This window comes from Phytophthora cinnamomi (genome assembly GCF_018691715.1).
Source record: "Phytophthora cinnamomi strain GKB4 chromosome Unknown Contig62, whole genome shotgun sequence".
Lineage (NCBI taxonomy): Eukaryota > Oomycota > Peronosporomycetes > Peronosporales > Peronosporaceae > Phytophthora > Phytophthora cinnamomi.
This window is the reverse complement of record NW_027150995.1, coordinates 179,752-198,349: the sequence shown is the minus strand read 5'-3', so window position 1 is coordinate 198,349 and position 18,598 is coordinate 179,752. Positions and strand designations below refer to the sequence as shown.

General features: G+C 56.1%; 2 protein-coding genes across 2 annotated transcripts; both read left to right on the top strand.

Moving 5' to 3' along the window:
* Positions 1 to 53: 53 nt before the first annotated feature.
* IUM83_06789 (Cytochrome P450 86A2) lies at positions 54 to 1,202 on the top strand (the record flags this gene model as incomplete). Its single annotated transcript, XM_067931021.1, has 1 exon — positions 54 to 1,202. One exon carries the CDS (start codon positions 54 to 56, stop codon positions 1,200 to 1,202), a length of 1,149 nt encoding a protein of 382 aa, XP_067787218.1.
* Positions 1,203 to 3,039: 1,837 nt separating this feature from the next.
* On the top strand, positions 3,040 to 4,727 carry IUM83_06788 (Pleckstrin homology-like domain; the record flags this gene model as incomplete). The annotated part of the gene is made up of 2 exons (XM_067931020.1): positions 3,040 to 3,425; positions 3,497 to 4,727. The coding sequence occupies 2 exons, from the start codon at positions 3,040 to 3,042 to the stop codon at positions 4,725 to 4,727; spliced, it is 1,617 nt and encodes a 538-aa protein (XP_067787219.1).
* Positions 4,728 to 18,598: the final 13,871 nt, after the last annotated feature.

Here is an 18,598-nt window from a genome sequence, read left to right as displayed (position 1 = left end):
GAACTTAACTGCGCAACATTTGAATTTGCCGCTCACAGTCGAAAACTCCAGCGATGACCAGCAGCGCCTCCGACGCCGACGCCGACGCCGCTGGGTCGCGCCACGTGACGTTCGAGGGCGCGCAGGTGATCGAGTACGACGCGGAGCTGGCGCCCGTCGTCAAGTTGTGCGGAGCCTCGGGAGCCTCAGACGACGCCTCCGTGGCGCTCGAATGCCAGGCGCGCGGCCTGGGAGACTCCGCCAATACGGTCGATACACTGACGCTCCAGTACGTACAGGAGCTCCAGCGCTCTCTGCGCCAACGTGGCTTCGAGCCAATGAGCGACGATCTTCATGAGCTCCAGACGCAGCGCCGCGTCGTGGAGCTGCTGCTGCTCTGGGCGACCTCCGACGCCGGCGCTGTCGCTCTACCGGTAAAATGGGGACAGGAGGACAAGGAGAACCAGACAACCCAGGAGGCCATCGACATGCTGGACCCATTGACGCTGTGGCGCGCGCAGCTGGCCACCAAGCAGCTCCAGGGCCGCGTGGACGACGGCTACGCCTTCGGCCGCCGGTTCCTGTCGGTCGCCACGTACGTGGAGACGCTCGGCAGCGACGAGCTGCTGGTTGTCGCCAAGCAACGGGGGCTGCAGCCACCCAAGCTGGGTGACAAGCAGAGAGCGGCCGTCAAGGCGCTGGACAGGGAGCTGCTCGGACTCTACGGAACGGCGGAGGGGCGGCCGCTGCGATCCCTGACGCTGAGGCAGCTGGTGACGGAGGCGGAGGCGAGGGAGATGCTAGGACCTGGAGGAGAGACAGCCAGAGACGCCAAGGGGAAGAAGAGTAAGCGTGCTTGGGTGGATCTCTTGAGGCCCGTCATGGTGGCGGAGGTGCGGGCCGCCAAGATTCGCGAGCAGGAGGAGGAGCTGTTGAGGGAGAAGCTGGTGCAGGAGTTGGAGCAGGAGAAGCAGAGGGAACAGCACGAGCGTGTTGTACGGCTCATCGAGGCTGTGATGCAGCAGCCTACGAAAGGCGCTAGGTCCAGTGCTGACTGTGCTGAGCCGGAAGACGACGACTCGACACTTGGCAACCAGAATGACAACCAGGACACGTGCAAGCAGTCGAAGCACTTGGATGAAGACCGAAAGTACCTGAAGACTCTAGTCAAGAGTGTATGCATACCTAGCGAGGAGCAGGGGGATGTTGTTATGACGGAATGAATCAAGGGTGCACTACTTCGATACTGTTCAAATGGCGAAGGCTGCGTGGGGTCAGGCTCGATGACAAGAGCTGGGCACTGAGACTGACGACACTTAGCCTACAGGGTGACGCGAGCTGCCGAGGCCTCGCCACTCGAAACGAACGCGGAAAATCGCGCCGACTATTTTAGCTGCGCCAGGAATATTCTGCTGGACAAGTTGATCAAAGCTGGTGGATGTATCGCGCGGCTATCTAAAGGTAGCCCATGCGTCGAAGCCAACAACAGAGACGACTCAGCCCCGGAGCGTGCGGGCCACTGCGCCGCGCTGTTTTGGTCGTCTCGCAGGCTACCGGGTGCATTGACGCGGTGCGGTTCGAAAGCCCGTGAAAGACGACGACTCGACTTCGGCCATCGCGACCGATTGCAGAGCCGTCGCCCCACACATGACAACGTCGAGGGGCCCATTAGCCAAAATGTCCTCATTGCACCGCCGCCAGTCAGCGCTGAATCTGCCGTCGCAGGCTGCCAGCGAGGCTGGACCGAGTGTGGCCAACGACGTCAACACTTCGGCGATTCAACCTGCTCTGTCCCTTACAGACGTCCAAGATGATGAAAATACATCGCAAGGAGAGCCCTCGCCTACATCTCGGAGCTTTCGCGATAAACCAAGCAAGACGTCTCGCTTTTCAGGTCGCAGTGGCAGGCAATTCCCATTGGAGACAAACCCAGAACTGTACGACACCCAGACGAGCTCGGCCGAACTTGGCCAACAGGGGTCAGATACGCAACGCAGTCGACGTGGATCTCGTTCCAGGCATCTGCGTACGCTTTCGAGAGATTTTGTACTACCCTCCATGCCTTCTTCGTCCGTCCGACACGAAAACTTGACCAGCCTCAAGGATCAATTTCTCAAAATTAAGGAGCGGTTCTCCCCGTCAGTTTTACCACTCTCGAACTCAGCTACCGCAACAGTGACGCCCTCGTGCTTGGTAAATATGCAAGACCCAGCTGCTACGGCAAATAACGGCGTATTCACGCTCCCATCATCCGATCAATCAACAACTACCCAGGTATTATCATCAATACAAGCGTCATCAGACCAGCGCGAACATCCGAACGCAGGCAGTTGGGAACTACCTCAGGCTCGAGTTGAACGCTGGTACCGTGAGGATGACTTCTTCAAGGCTTGCATTACGTGCTGGACTATGGAGGCGGGAGCTGCTATTGTCTCGACGGTAGCGCGAGTGGTCTCAGAATGGGCTTCGGACACCTCGAGCACCAGTGGCCAGTCTCCACTGGCTGCCAGTACCAACGCCATCAACCCGGATGTGTCGTTGCAATGGATTGGGCGACAACTTTGGGCTGTGACAGTGTCACTGCCGCTCACGCGCTCAGGCGAGCTCCACGCGGAACATATTACGCTGGCACACAGAATCAACCAAGCTGTGGCTGAAATTTCCAAGCAAACAAGTACACCATCCCTTCACTCACCGACAGAGCAGCCATCTACCCCGGCTGCACTTAACGCTAATACAGAGAGTGAGGAAGGCAGTGACCCTCAGTCACTGCAGCCACCATCATCCCCAATTCAACTTACTAGAAGTGACGATGAAGACCTGAGCCAGGAACAACTTCAATTAAGCCCCTTTAGCACGCTTGTGGCCGAGGATATTGAGGTTTTACGGCATTCACAAGCTCAACGGACTGGCAAGAAGAAAAATGACGATGCAAATGCGACCGGTGCGAATGCAGAAAGGCACAGGGAAGAAGACAAATCAACTGATCGCGGTCAAAATGACGAAGATGAGGAAGAAGACAGCAGCGAACAGGTTTCAGCTCTACCGTTGTCGTGGTCCATGCTTTCGTTGTCATCACAACCTTCTGGATCATCGGAGCACGCGTCACTACAAGGAGAATTTACTATCACCGATGACGATAGCATAACGGATCCAGTAGCCCACCTCGCCCCGGAGAAGACGGGCTGGCTTAAGAAGAAGAAACGCAAACAGCACGGCCTCGGTAGTGCATGGCAACCACGCTACTTTGAGCTCAAGGGAAACCGCTTGTATTATTTTGCTAGTGAGGCCGATGGTCTTCCGCGTGGTGCTGTACTCCTGGATCATGCACTTGTTCAACGTGGCCGCGGTGACCACGCGATGGCCTTCAGCATTTCTAGTGCGAGCTCACACCGTCGACTGCAAGTACTCAAATTTTCAGCAAGGCTCACGCATCAAGTGTTCCCGTACGTGACTCAACATTGTCCTGTTCTTGAGCGTCGACTAACTCTACAGCTGACTGTGTTGTTGTTTTTAGGCGAAAATCAATCGAACTGCGCGTTGTTGAAGAAACCGAGGCCGCTGTGAGCGCTTGGGTTGCAGCTCTCAATCGTGCATCCTTTTACTGCAAGCTAGCATCTGCCACAGCTGGGTCTTCGTCGACGTTACCAGCTCATTCCTCTTCGTCTTTCGGACCCTTTTCAACCCCCGACAAAAAACGCAAAACACCGTTCTACCGATTCCGGTCTCCTACGGCAACCAAGGCAGCCCTCGCGTCTTCGTCACTGTCATTATCAGCCGAGAAGGAGCGACAAGATGTGGAAGATGCAGACACCGAAGAGCTACGGACTACGACAGCGCGCTGGACAGCATCGTATCAACAACTGGGAAGTGTACAATATTTGCGCGAGACCGATCCGCTTCTATGGGAGATCCATCCCCCTGAGCAGATCGCGATCCGCAAGAAAGCAGCTCGAGCACGTACACGGGGAGACTACTTGGCGATCTTCTCTCGACACGCAGAGACTTTCGCTCAAATCTTTTTGCCTAGACCCCAGCCGATCTCACTCGAGCAGACACTACGTGACATCCTGCCGGAGTTGTTTCTCATTAATGATGCGCTGTACGGTGGTGGAGAGCAACAGCAGCAGCAACAAGCTGCGGAGCAGAATGCCGGTGATTCTTCGACGCCGCAGCAAAACCGTGGTCTCGAGCACATTTTCGAGGTACTCGATGCTCACATTCAGCGCTTTGCGGCAGTTCCTGAGGAACGTGTTCGCGCTGTAAGTGCCTTATTGCAAGCCTGCGCACGAACGATCAGTGGGGGCGACTCGTATTTCGTGGTGCATCGATTACTTGGCAACCCGAACCTTATCATCCGACCTGCAGAAGCACGAGGAAGGCCCATTGAGATCGATGTGTCCCCCGAGCGTCCGAGTCACTTCCTTATCACTGTGTTTAGTGCATTCTCATTCCACTTACTGGATGATGTCGAGCGCTTTGGCGACTCGAATGACGCTAGCGGCGGTGGGATGACACCTGCTCCGTTGCTTCGAGTTCGTACTCGGCATATTCAGGAATTCGACTTTGCGAGTGGTACATCAACGCGTTGGTTGCGTATCGACGTAGAAGGCCGCAAGGAAGACGGCAGTCCTGGTCATGGTGGAGGAGGTGGAGGTGGGGCTCTTGGACGTTGGGGCAGTCGGCGTCAGTCGCACGATGGCGCTGCTGAATCTCGGATTGGAGCATTGTTGGATGCACTATCATGATGTCGGTAACTGGTTTGACGAAGTGTGCGCATTGCTATGGGCTCTCGTCAGGTTAACCCTACATCGTGAGTAGCCTGCTCAAACTACCCGAAGACGGCTATTTTCGCTAAATCGTCCCCATCGCACATTGCGATCGTGACTTGATTTGTACTGAAAAGCTCGCCATCCCAACACGATCAAGATGTTAGCGCCCTTTCATCTCGACAACTACTGCCTCCCAGACTCAAGTTGCGAGAAGGGTGGCTTGCCGGCTAGAACGTAAGGCGTAAGTTTGTCCGCTTAGTGTGGCGACAACACTGCAGTGAATTGTCGGTCAAATACATTAAGTTATGGAGAAAAGTTAGCCTGCATTTGTTTCTTTACTATGGATCAGGCAGGACGCGCGATCATTGCATCTCGCGTCTCCACTCAGCTAGAAGTTTCGTGGATTCCAGTTGTGAGGCCTCGAGTTCATCAAACCACGCTAGAAATTCTGACTGAAGCATTTTTGAGCACGATGCGTCCGCAACTCCCGGAAATGCGAGTCGAGCTTTCACGCAGATACGTTCAACGAATTTCTTTATGCTCTCTTTGAGAGGAAAATATGATACTTTTATCCCAGCACGCGTTGTAGTGGAGATGGTAACAGTGACTTCCAAATGACCCACTTTCTCTTCGAAGTCTCGCGGAGAAAATTGAACATGCAATGCCTCCCGAGGAAAAGTCAGTAACTGAAGTTGACCTTCTGTCGGCGCACCAATGTTTTTCCTCATCCATACGTTCCACTCAAAACCGTGGCAAAAACGCCGCTTCGATAACACATTAGCATGAATCACGCGAATCGCCGACTCAGACAAGTCGCTCAAAGCGACGAGATCATCCTTGCATGGTCCCCAGTTCAAGTGGTCTAGCCCAATTAAGTGCTGTGGATGAACCTGCATCGTTAGTATCCACAGGGCAGTGGAGATGTCGTCCATCCCACCCAAATCGCGAAGGCGATGGCGATTCTTGGACACAAACTCAACACAATCCATGGACAAGAAGAAGTTTGCTCCTAGAGCGAACGGCGGCAATTCAAGCATCGGGTACTGTTCGTGGGGAAGATAGTGACGAGAAGCAGGATTTCGATTCGGTGGGATCTTGGTAACACTCTGTATTGCGCGCACGTGGCCCACGTAAAAGCGACGAAGTGGACCTAAACGCGTTAGCCACGCCGCTATATTGTCCAAACGGAGATAAAGATCGTCGTCTGCCACCATTACATACTGAGAAGCTGGGAATTGAGTTGCTGCAATGTGGAAGAACTCCTTCGTTTTATCTGCAAGACGGCTGTACGCATCATCACAATCCAACTCGTCAGTCAATAGGTCCCCGTAAACCTGCTTTTCCAGCTCGACAGACTCCCAGACCCGGCGCAGTGCGGGTACTTCGCCAACCATATTTGCGTATGGCCGGCATCCCAGAAAAATCACTTTCACACCCTGCGGCAGAACTGAATTGCTTGCCCACGTCTCTCGAATCGCTTGCCGAAAAGGAAAGTTAGACACGACCGCCGTTCTCACGCCTACCACAAGCATCGGGTCGCTCGAATATTCATTACCACTTGCAGAAATCGACCCAAGACGCCCAAGAATATCTTCGTCTGGTTGTCTTCGTTGTGAGTCCGCCCACTCCACCAGTGACTGGAGATATCCTGCTCGGTGCTTCTTGGCAACCCTCTCAATCTCGCGAGCGATGTGCTCGTCGAACTCGTGGTCGTTCACTTGGGTGAACACAACTGAGGGCGATTGCGGATACGACCCTCGATTCCTCGGATCGAACGCTCCAGAATGTATCAAGTAAGCTCGGGCGGTGCAATTCCCAAGGTGGTGGTACCAAAACGTCGATTCGTCGAGGGGGGAGCAGTGAACGATCTCGTCGTTGACCTCGATGCAGAGACTCGCATCTTTGTACAGAGTTTCAAAGAGCTGATCCGTTTCAGGTCGGAGGTCGATGTATGTCTTGAACATAACTGGCGATTTCTCGATCGCCCCCTCGGGTGGATGAACGATCCGAATTGCCTTCACTGGGTCAGTAACGTCCTCTTTACTGGCATCTCGAGCGCCCGGCCACTGTTGGTTTCCCCCTACTATTGGCAGTAGTCCAGCGATGCAGCAAAGAGTAGCGTTCAACGACACCAGAGCAACGACCGTCTTGATCTTGTCGGCAGGCATCGTAGCTCCCCCGCCACTCTCGCGCGATCTTTTTGATGTGCATCAAAAGCGTTCTACTTTTTCGTTCTACTTTTCGCTTGTTCTACGAATACTGGTGGGTTTCACTCGTGCTGGTCTGCTGCAGCACAGCACCAGCAGCGGACTTCCCTCGCTTGTTTTGGTAGCGATGCAAGGCGGTGGAGGCGCGCTGGCCTACCGCAGCGCGTACGGCTAAAACCGTCGACGCACAGGCTGCGAGCTTGGCGCTAAGGTACCGCTTGTGAAGTGCAATGGCAGAGCCAGGGCAGCGCCCCAGCTCCGCACCTGCAGCGCGGGTGCACCATGCACTGCATACTTGCAGCAGCACTTGTCCAGCGGACGAGTGGCTGCCAGTGCCCCACATACTAAGCTCTAGTTATTGGTTGCTGTATACTAACGATAATACACGCTCTGGGTTTTTGGCTGGTGGCGGTGGGGGCAACTTCACTTCTCAAGAGTTTGCGCAGCGCGCAACCCGCCACCAGCCTTTTCTCCCTGCAGGACTGAGTCCCGCATCTAACGGTGTTGACGCATCTATCTACCTCTATGGTGCAAACCCGTAGCACGAGGGGTTACAACACCTCTCAGGTTATGAGCCCAAGAAGGGACCCGTCAAGTCCGCAGAGCCCGCCGTCACCAGAGCCCAGCAATGAAGTTGCAGCAGCGCCTGCTGCCGGATCGTCGCACTTGACCCGTCTGGAGAGCCAGCTGGAAGGTCTACTGGGTCAGTTTGGGTCAATGTTGGCTCTTCTGACAGATCAGCAAAGGGCGAGGAATGTTCCCGTCGCAGAGGCGACGCCGCCTCCCCAGCGACAGCTCATTCGAGAATTCGCCGGTGCCCAGCCAGAGCCCCGAGTACAGCGCGTCCTGACGCCGTACGGACCGCGCCGAGGGGACCCTACCGCCGAGGACTTCCCCGCATACAACAGCTCCGCCAACGCCAGCGCGCGTCTGGGCGAGCTGCCAAGTGCACGCACCGCCGCCGCCCCAGCAGCGCAGGGAGCCGCCGCCGTGCTGCAAGCAACCTCCCGGACCACCGCCGCGCAGCCCCCAAGTGCCCCTGTGTCTGTGCTGTCAGCGACAGTAGCTGCTGAGGCCGCGCCGATCGACTTCGCGGTGGACTCCGCCGAGGGGGAGACGAACATGGGAGGCCAGCACCGCTGCACGCGGTGCATGAACGCAAGCAATCACGTCGCGCCGAACACGCGGCTCAACAACGACAACTACAAGACATGGAGGGCCGAGATGTGCACGATTCTCGACGCCTCCAACCTGCTACCTCCACTGCTCGGAGATGAGCACATCGAGGATCAGCGCAACGATGCGCAACGACGGTGCTTTCAACAACGACTTCTCGTCGCCCAGAGAGAGATTGTCATGGCCTTCAGCGAGGACCTGCAAAGCCGCTTCTCGAACGTGATCGAGAGAGCAGACCCGCTCCTGCTGTGGCGCACGCTTGCTGACCACTTTGACAACCACCCCGGCGTCAACGTGGTGTTTCTGAAGCGAGACCTGTTGAACCGCCGGTTGCAGCGCAACGAGCGGCTCGACAAGTACATCAAGGACATCGACGACTTCAAGCACCAGCTACGTCGTGCGAACCAGCAGTTGCCTGAGGCGGAAGCAGTCTCCGTCTTGCTGTCAAACACCGTGGGCGTCTACCCGGCTGTCGTCAACGAGCACGAGGTGCGTCTCGCCCGTGGCGAGAGCATTTCCTGGGAGCAAGCGATCGAACGACTTCGACTCGCTGAGCATGCACGCCAGGAAGCAGAACGTCAGCAAGGACGTGATGGACGTGTCGTCCAGCAAGGTGTCGCACTCGTGCATAACAGCTCTGGAAGCAGCGGTCGTGGGGGAGGACGTCGCAATTCCAGCTACGCCAGAGGAAACAGCGACCGCAGCAACCAGAGCAACAGACCACGCAGCCCCAATAGTAGTCTCTCGCCCCGTGGGCGGAACAAGCGCCAGAAGAGCAAGAGCTCCTCGCGTGGCAGCGAGGATCTCGCCAAGCGCAAGAGCAAGTCCAAGTGCAATGCGTGTGGTCGTCAGGGCCATTGGCGAAACGACCCCGAGTGCCCCGAACGTGGGAGCAACTCGGGCAGCGGGGACCGCGAGCCAGCACGCAGCATGATGTCAGTGGTGACAGTGAAGAAGACGGTGTCGACGGACAGCAGCCAACGTGGTGCTGTGCTAGCGGTGCCAGGCAGGACGAATGCGCAGCGCGCATCAGGTGATATGATTGAGTGGATCCTGGATAGCGGAGCACAGACCAGTGTCTCCAGCGACCTGACCTTGTTCACGGAACTGCACGAGGACACGGTCTCCGAACTGCAGTTCGGCAACGGAACAACGGAACGTGCGACCGTGGGCACTGCCCACATGATGGTGATGAACGAGCACACTGGCAAGGAAGAGGAGCGCCTCCTCGAGAACGTCAGCTACTCCAAATCTGCGCCCTACAACTTGATCTCCCAGACGTACATGCAATTCACTTGCGGCTTCAAGCTACGTGTCTCGCGCGACCAGATGATCACGTGGCTCGTCAAGGACTCGCTGAAGCTGAAGTTCCAGTACGATCGCGGAATATACCGCATGTGGACTCCGCGTCAGAGCAAGCCTGTGCTGAGTGTGGTGTAGGGAACACCAGATTTCGTGGAGCACTCGAAGTTAAGGCAGAAAAGGGTACCAGGACGGCCAGGAAAACGGCGCCGACGGTACTACTCCGCTGGATGGTACACTGTGCCAGTCCGCCGAGCTCGCCGAGCTCGCAGGCTTCACGAGTGCACCGCGGCCGACTGAGTGGGAATCAAGAGCACCGGAGACCAAGGACGGGTGGCGCTACGCAAGGAGAAGACGCAAGTACAGCGGGCCGAATGCGGGGACGCTAGGAGACGCTCAGCCGAGTTCAAGGCAGTTTCCAGACCTTGAGCTCGGCTAAACAGAGCCGCCGGCCGCCCAGACGACGCGGTGCACGGCCAGAAGGCGCACAAGAGGACTAAGCGTGAGCCCGGCGAGCCCAGCGGCACTCAGCCGAGTCGGCGAAACCTCCCCGTCGATCTCGCCGGGTTATCCAGACAACTTATCCGGCTCCGCCGAGTTCGAAGCGTCGCTGAGAAGGTGAAGGGTCGGCCGAGATCCGAAACCACTCCATTTCACTTGATATTTGTATAGGACCTTTGTAGTGGGTCTAACTTGACTCACTACTTTAGCTTACACGTTGCGCAACGTGTATGAGGAAGCGTAAGTACTTAGTAATTACTTAGGTTAATTATATTTGAATACACAAATATAAGTTAAGTAACAAAAGGATTCCAAGTGACTTAGATTAGGTAAAATGAGAACTGTATTGTTTGTAAATTGATCTTCATCTAAAATCTGCTAAAAACTGTTTATCATCTATGAAAGGGTTGGCAGCGGCTGGCTGTCAGAGCCCCGCTAATATGCATGTCTCTGATTGGTAGAAAGATGCTGCTTTCTACCAATAGGATCTTTGGGTATGTGTGGACCACTCACTGTGGTGGTCCACTTCAATGTATCCATCGGTGTGTCTTACACCAAGGCGAGGAAGTATCTAAAACTTTTAACAGATAACCTATCTGTTAAATTCACAAGTGGCTTGTAGCCACTTGTACGTGTAACCCCGTTACACCATCCCCCCTTAAGGTTAGACGCGCGGGGTCCCCGCATGTCAATCTTTTGGAATTGATCATTCGTCAATTCTCCGCGTTTGGAGAAGAAATCCGCGCTCATTCAACGATGAGCGCGCCTCAGAAGAAGTCCGCAAAGTCGATGGGGAGTCATCTCTCCATCGACGACTACTTCGAACGCCAGAAGGCGAAGTATGGCGACGTCGTCGACTTCGACGACGACGATGAAGACATGGAGGGCGAGGAGGACTCGCCCTCAAAGCGTAAAGACTCAGTGTCGAGCGAATCGCTCGACCCTCACGCCAAGAACGTTCGCCCGCGTGAAGGGGACGAATCGGACGCTTCGAGTTCGAAGCGTTCGCGTACTGAGAGCGATACCCCACTTGCTTCCGCTGGGGCTCTCAGTACTCCGCGCGCTGCTGCTGCAGCGCGTGATGTCAAAGCTCAAGGCTCTCCGCGCGCTGCAGGCGCAGCGCGCGATCCGTGGATGCCGTCCGCGTCCGAGATCTCGGACCGGTATGGGAACTCGGTACCTCCGAATGAGGTGCCGCTGTACGTATGCAGCGCCATCAAAGATGACGCTGTGGCTGCCGAGCTGCACTTTGATGCGGAAACGCATCAAAGGCGCGATTACTACATAGGACTCTTTCATGAGCTCCGATGGTTTCAAAGCAAGAAGACCTCTTCTCGCAGCAAAGTGCCCGAATGGCAGGCACTTTGTCAAAGCTGGAACGCCTTTGTTGAAAACTTCAACAAGAGGCCGAGTGCTTACCGTGATCGGATTAAGCAAGCGCGTGATCGCTTCGAGACGTACTCGAAGCGTGGAAAGCTGGAGCAACTTCATGTTGCTGCTGAGGAGGCAAATGTGCCGTGCGCTGTGCCCGAGGGCTTTCAGTGCACGAAGTGCTTCAGGTGCGGTCCGCTTGAGCGACCGCGACCTGAACGGGTACACGTCGTTCCGTGTGCCCGAAAGTCTCAAAGAGCTCCGTGCTAAGTTCTTACCACGTGAGGGTTCGGGCGCTGGCGATGATCGCAGCGCTCGCTCTACTTCCGCTGTGCCAGTGCGTACTGCTCCTCGTACGCCCTCACCATTTCCGGAACGTCCTCCAGCAAGACGTTCCGCGGCTCCCATGTATCTCGATGGGGAGGAAATCCTCTCCAACGAATACGAAAACGAGCCCCTTGAGGGTTCGTTTTCGGGATACTATGGTCAACAATCCGCTCAACAATCCAGCGGGTTGAGCCGTGGGCGTCACGGATCGGCGGTGGCGGGGTGGGAACACGCCCGGGTATGATCAGCCCGGGCTGATCAGTATGCGCCTCTCCACGACCGGGTGACCGTCGTGGAGCGTCTGTAGGCGCTGAGTTCGCCGCCCTAAAACAGGAGCTGGCGAACCAGAGGGCCCAAGTCGCGGCGGTCTCGCAGACCGCCTCGAATATCCAGGTCGAGCTGGGGACCCAGATGAAGGGTTGCTCCAGCGCGTCCGCGCGCTGGAGGAGAGGTTGCTCGTCGCCGAGGCCAAGTCCTCCGCTTCTGCCTCGGCTCCTGCCGAGGCTTCGGGTCAGCCGAGCTAGATGGCTCGTGCTGCCGGTATGGCTTCAGCCGTCCGACGTAAAAGGTCGGATGGAGGCGCATGCTAGACGGTATGTCTAGCGTGTATGCGTTGCCGTGCCGTGCCAACACAGTGAACGGCCCGATGAAGCGCGGAGCAAGCTTGCTTGCTCCGAAATCCGAAACTGCATGTCTAGGCAGGTTTTGTGTAGCTAACAAAACTAATGAACCAACTTTAAATTCATTTGTGTTGCCTCTGCCCGCATTGTCTGCGTTCAGCTTCTGTTGATCAACAGAAGCTGCTATTGTGTCTTGGACAAACCGAATCACGGCTTGTCTTTTGGTGATGAAACTGATTGCATCCGAGCTGAAGTCATTCAGCTCGCTCTCCGCTAGAGGCCCGGCCTCTGCGTGGTTCTTTGCGGTGTCTGCGCCCTGCGCAGACCCGTGGTCGTTGGCCATGTTGTTGGGGGAGTCTGCGCCGTGAGCAGACTCATGTGGTTTGTCCATTGTTGCAGCTGACACTGTGCAAGTGTCAGCGGTTTTCGGCGGCTGCTGTATTGCAGTCGTAGATCCTCCCCCACTTAAAGTGGGAGCCATCACTCCGAGTAAACTCGGTAGGCGTGGGTGCCGCATGGCATTCACGTAGAACGGTGTATGCCCTGTTGAGGCATGCACTGAGTTATTGATGGCAAACTCTGCCATCGATAGGCACTCGCTCCAGTATTGGAACGAGTGAGCGTAGCTCTTCAACACATCGACGAGCACGCGATTCACGCGCTCGGTTTGACCGTCCGTCTGCGGATGATCCGCAGTCGACATGGAAAGCTGGCTCCCAAGAAGTGTAAACACTTCTTGCCACAGGTGCGCTGTGAAGCGCGGGTCTCTGTCCGACACGATGTCGGACGGCATGCCATGGTGTTTGAACACCATGTCGACGAACAGACGGGCCGTCTGCTTCGCGGTTACCTCTGCTGGCACCGCAGCAAGATGTACCATCTTGCTGAAACGGTCTACAAAGACCACAACACCGGTGTTCCCTCCGCTATCCGGGGGGAAGACCAAAGATGAAGTCCAAAGACATGGACTTCCAACACTCCGACGGAGTCGGTAGTGATTGCAGTGGAGCCTGTGCGAATGGCGCAGGCTTCACGCGTTGGCATACCTCGCAAGCACGGATGTACTTGCGCACCCACTTATACTGGTGGTGCCAGTAGAAGTCGCGCGTGAGAAGGACGTAAGTCTTCTCACGTCCGAGATGTCCCGCAGTCGGGGCATCATGATACTCGTACATGATCCTGAGTCGCAGGTCATGGTCATTTGGCACGACAACGCGATCCGCGTTGTCGTCGACTGCGTTGTAAAGTAGCCGTCCTTCGTGCACACGAAAGCGGTGTGCACGCGCTCGAAGGTGCTTGGGCAGCTTCTGACGGGACTTGCCAGAAGGCGCTGTGCCATAGGCCAGCAAGAGCTTCGCGTCCGCGTCGTGCGCGTACGCGGCCTTCACATCATCCAACAGAGATGATGTGGGTTTGCTCGATCGCATGGCGTCAATGGCATTGACGTCAACAGCTTCTGCATAGTCCGGCCGACGTGATAGCGCGTCGGCCACCACGTTCAATCTTCCGGGTTTGTATTCGACCCGGAAGTTATACTCCGCAAAGAATGAGAGCCATCTCGCCATTCTTTGTGAAATGTGTGGCGACTTCACTGCGGTGCGCAGTGAAGCATGGTCGGTGTAGACCACAAATGGTCTACTCCCAAGCAAGTACACTCGGAACTTTGCGAGTGCATACTTCATGGCAAGGAGTTCCTTGTCATGCACCGGATAGTTGCGCTCAGCTGGCTTCAGCTGACGCGATTGGTAGACGACACGATCACGGCCCTCGTGATCGTGCTGCTAACGCGCATCCGATCGCGAAATCGGATGCGTCACACACTACGTGAAATGGGCGATCTTGGTCAGCCACTGCCAAGATCGGCGCCTCAGTCAAGCCCCGCTTGACTGCAACGAATGCCTTTTGCAATCGGTTGTCTAATTCCACACAGCTTCCTTCTTAAGAAGCTGTGACAGCGGGCGGATCTTGCCCGCATAGTCCTCCACGTACTTGCACAAGTACGTGGCCACAAGGAACTGCCTCAGTTCCTTGACACTTGAAGGCGTTGGCCATTCGTTAATCACTCTGACCTTTTCTGGGTCAGGGCGGACACCATTCTTCCCTACGAGACACCCGAGGACGGGTATCTCGCTCGCCCCGAAGATACACTTCTTCAGGTTCGCGTAGAGCTTATGCTTTCGCATAAGCTCGTGAAGCTGCCGGAGATGCACCCTGTGCATCTCTACGTCGGTCTTCCCGTCCACAGCCCGGCTGTGGATGAATACATCATCGAAGTAGCTCGGTGCGAAGTCGCGCACCGAGCGCAACAAGTGCGTCACGCACCTGTTGAAAGTCGCAGGGCATTCTTAAGCCCCTGTGGCATTACTAGCCATTCCCAGAGCATGCCGCTTGGCGTGCTCACTGCCGTGAGAGGGATATCGCTCTCACGCATTAGGATTTGATAAAATCCATCTCGCAAGTCGAGAGCACTGTAAACGGTGCTCCCGGCCATCGAATCGATGATAACATCTTTTCGCGGTATCGGCGTCTGCGCCGGTACCGTCGCATCGTTCAGCTTGTTGTAAGCATGAACGATGCGCCATCCGCCCTGTGGCTTCTTGACACAGAACGTCGGAGCACTGTGCGGGGACTTTGATTCCTGCACTTGTCCTGCTTTACGACGACTTTCAAAGAAGTCGTCGATCGCTTTCACTTGCTCTCGCGGCAGTGGCCACTGCCGCGTGACACAGTACTTCGTGCCCGGCACGAGATCAATCTCGTGCTGAATGCCCTTATCCTGCGGAAGCTCCGCAGGAATGTCTTCCGGGAGTACGTCTTTGTACTCCCTCAACAATTCGTAATAGGGACTCGACTTCAGCGAGTCCCAACCTTGTTCCTCGAAGCGCTCTCGCTTCGTCTTCGCACTGAGAGTGTCTTCACTCTCAGTGGTACTTCCCATGAAGAGCTGCCTCAGCTCTTCGCTCTCGCTCGCCGTTCTTTCGCTGTCCGAGAGAACGCAGACTTGCTCGATGCGTCCATCGTGCAAGTCGCGTGTGAAGCGCTTCCAGCTCATGGCTGGAAGCGAAGTCAACTCCGACGCCGTCGTCGGAGGACTAGCGAGTTCCATGTCACGATACTGGAATCCAGTATCGGTGCGCGTCAAGACGCTTAGCGTCTTGACTTTCGGCGTTACCGCCGCAGTCTGCCCAGCAGACTGTTTTGTTGCGTCTCGGTCCCGGACCGAGACTTGCGCAGCGTTTTCGCTTGCGCCGTTTTTCTTGTTGTGCGGAGCCCGGCTCCGCACAGTTGTTCTTCTTGTCCAGGCTCGGCCGTGGACAGTCGTTCGCCGGCGGACCCTGTCCGCGGGCGCGCGGTATCAAGCCCGGCTTGACCGCATTTTCCTTCGTGCAGCCCGGCTGCACGGTAATGTGTCCTTCGCCGGCAGACCCTGTCTGCGGGCGCGCGATATCAAGCCCGGCTTGATCGCATGAGCGCTTCGTCGTGCAGCCCGGCTGCACGACAGCATGCAAATTGCGTCAGTGCGGTACGTTTGCAACCGTCCGCACTGTTTGCAGCGTCAACTCCCGGAGTTGACACGCCTTCGTCACCTCGACGCCAGTCATTGGCGGAGCCCTCATGACCGAGGGTGCGTCGGCTCCCGGAGCCGACGCGTCGTTGTCGACCTGACCGCTTCGGGTCAGGGACTGTCCCTTACACGCTTGAACGTGGGTGTTGGTTCCCGGAACCAACACATCTTTTTCTTCCGACGTCGGCAGCATTGCCGACGTGGGTCTCACTTGTGCGCGCCCTCGCGCACTTCCTGGACACTCCGGGACAGCAGCATGAAGCGCTGTCTCGACTGGTGAGCCGCGCGCACCTGCTGGTGCGCGCGCTGCGGTAACAGGGCCATCGCTCTCTGTTCCGCTATCGCGTCCGAAGCGCACGAGCGTGCGCTTCTTCCAGTCTATCACCGGATCATGCCGTGCAAGCCACGACATGCCCATTACCACGTCGAATTTATCGTCCAGGTCCAGGACGATAAAGTGTTCGACAAACACTCGTTGTTTGTACGAGAAGCGCACGTTCACGACGCGCTTCTCGGTCTTCACGATGGCACCTGTTGCCAGTCGTACTCAGAAGACTTCGAGGTGTATCTACCTCCTCGAAGTCAAGTCTCGACAGGCTTCGTAGTCGAACAAAGTTGTTCGACGCGCCTGAGTCTACCAAAGCTCGAAGAGAGTCACTCGCTCTCTTCGAGTAAACCTCAAGATGACTAGGTTCGGCCTGTCATCTTGTTTCTACAGTGAGAGCTGGTCTCACTGGGGCTGCAGTCTCAGTGTCGCGTGCCCGATGTCGGCACGCGCGACTGCATTACCAGTAGGGCGCGCCGCGCCTACTGGATGTTCGCGTTTTTGTTGGTCCGCGGCGATGCCTAGCATCGCCACGACGGCCACCTCCAGGGGCATGGGAGCTGTGCACTCCCGTGCAAAGTGACCGATCCTTCCGCAACGGAAGCATCGCACGTTACCTCCCTGCTGCTGGTAACCAGCAGTTGTTGCGCTCGAGAGGTCCATTGGTTCCGGACCTCCCGTCCTCGCTACCGGGCGTGGTTGCGGCCTCGGCACGTTCACATGCAGTTTAGCCTGCCGCAGGTTAAACTCCTCTTGCATGGCAAGAGTGATCGCAGCTTCGAGAGTACTCGGGTACTCTCGGAAGAGATAGGTCTTCACAGGCCCATCTCTAAGTCCTTTCATGAACGTGACGACCTTGGTCGCCTCGTCAATCGGTTAGTCACGATATTTGATACCAAATATCGTGCGCGCTGCGCGTAAGCATGGACATCATGCTTACCCTGCTGAAGGTCGAGGAACTCCGCCCTCGACCGGAATTCGTTTGCGGGGGCTCAAACGCTTGTTTGAGCTCCTCCTTGAATACTTCGTACGTGCTGAAGCACGTAGGATCGGAGAGTCGGCGTCCATACGCCCAACTCCTTGCGCGTCCGCCAAGGCAGGACATGGCGAACGCGACCTTCGACAGCGGGTCGACGATGCGTCGAGCCGCTATGGCTGTGTCGAGTTCGACAAGCCATCGGAGGAGAGGCTCGCCCTCTCTTCCCACGTAATTGCTTACGCTCAACTTTAATGGTTGAGCACGCGGTGTCGTCCCTGACGACGCCGTCACTGAGGAAGCAGCGTCACGCTGCTCCTTCATGATGAACCCCAGAGCAACACCATGTTGCTCCGTCGGCGATAGCGTACGCAGCATTGTAGCTATCGCCGCTTCTCCAATGACTGTTGACAGTCGTTGGAGGGCCTCCCACTCTGGATCAGACAGGTGGGGGCAGTACGCGCGTGCAACATGCGTTGCAGGCGTGTTGGAGCTCTCCATGGGCACCTCCGTGCTCATGTGGTTCTCGGCTCCGCGTTCGTACACCGCGTACGAACGTCAAGCAGTCGGTCGTTGGACGGACTACAAAGTGCTACCAGGTGTAGTGGGTCTAACTTGACTCACTACTTTAGCTTACACGTTGCGCAACGTGTATGAGGAAGCGTAAGTACTTAGTAATTACTTAGGTTAATTATATTTGAATACACAAATATAAGTTAAGTAACAAAAGGATTCCAAGTGACTTAGATTAGGTAAAATGAGAACTGTATTGTTTGTAAATTGATCTTCCTCTAAAATCTGCTAAAAACTGTTTATCATCTATGAAAGGGTTGGCAGCGGCTGGCTGTCAGAGCCCCGCTAATATGCATGTCTCTGATTGGTAGAAAGATGCTGCTTTCTACCAATAGGATCTTTGGGTATGTGTGGACCACTCACTGTGGTGGTCCACTTCAATGTATCCATCGGTGTGTCTTACACCAATGTGAGGAAGTATCCAAAACGTTTAACAGATAACCTATCTGTTAAATTCACAAGTGGCTTGCAGCCACTTGTACGTGTAACCCCGTTACAACCTTAGGAATAGTGGAGGCGCCCTTTCAGGGCGCCCAGGAGACTTAAGAACAAACAGAGCAGAATTTTCTAGGCCCACAACACGTGCACACTTTCCGGTAAGTCCCTGCACGGGGTCGGATTATGCCTGCCGTCGGTACCCGAGAGGCATAGCTTGTAGGGTACTCGACTGGCAGCGCCAAGAGATTAGGTCGGCCCGGGATTGGGCGTTGGGTGCTCGCCAAGTGCGAAGGAAAAGTCTCGCTAGCTCAGCGAGCCGGTACGCCGGACAGCCCGGGTGCCGTTACTCTTCAAGTCGGGTTGCTTCTGCCCCGGCGGCCTGTAAAAGCGCTAGCGCGCCGCCGTCCATCCTTTGGTGGAGGGCACAGGAGTTTGTGAACGGAGTCCGCTAGCTCGGCGGATCTCC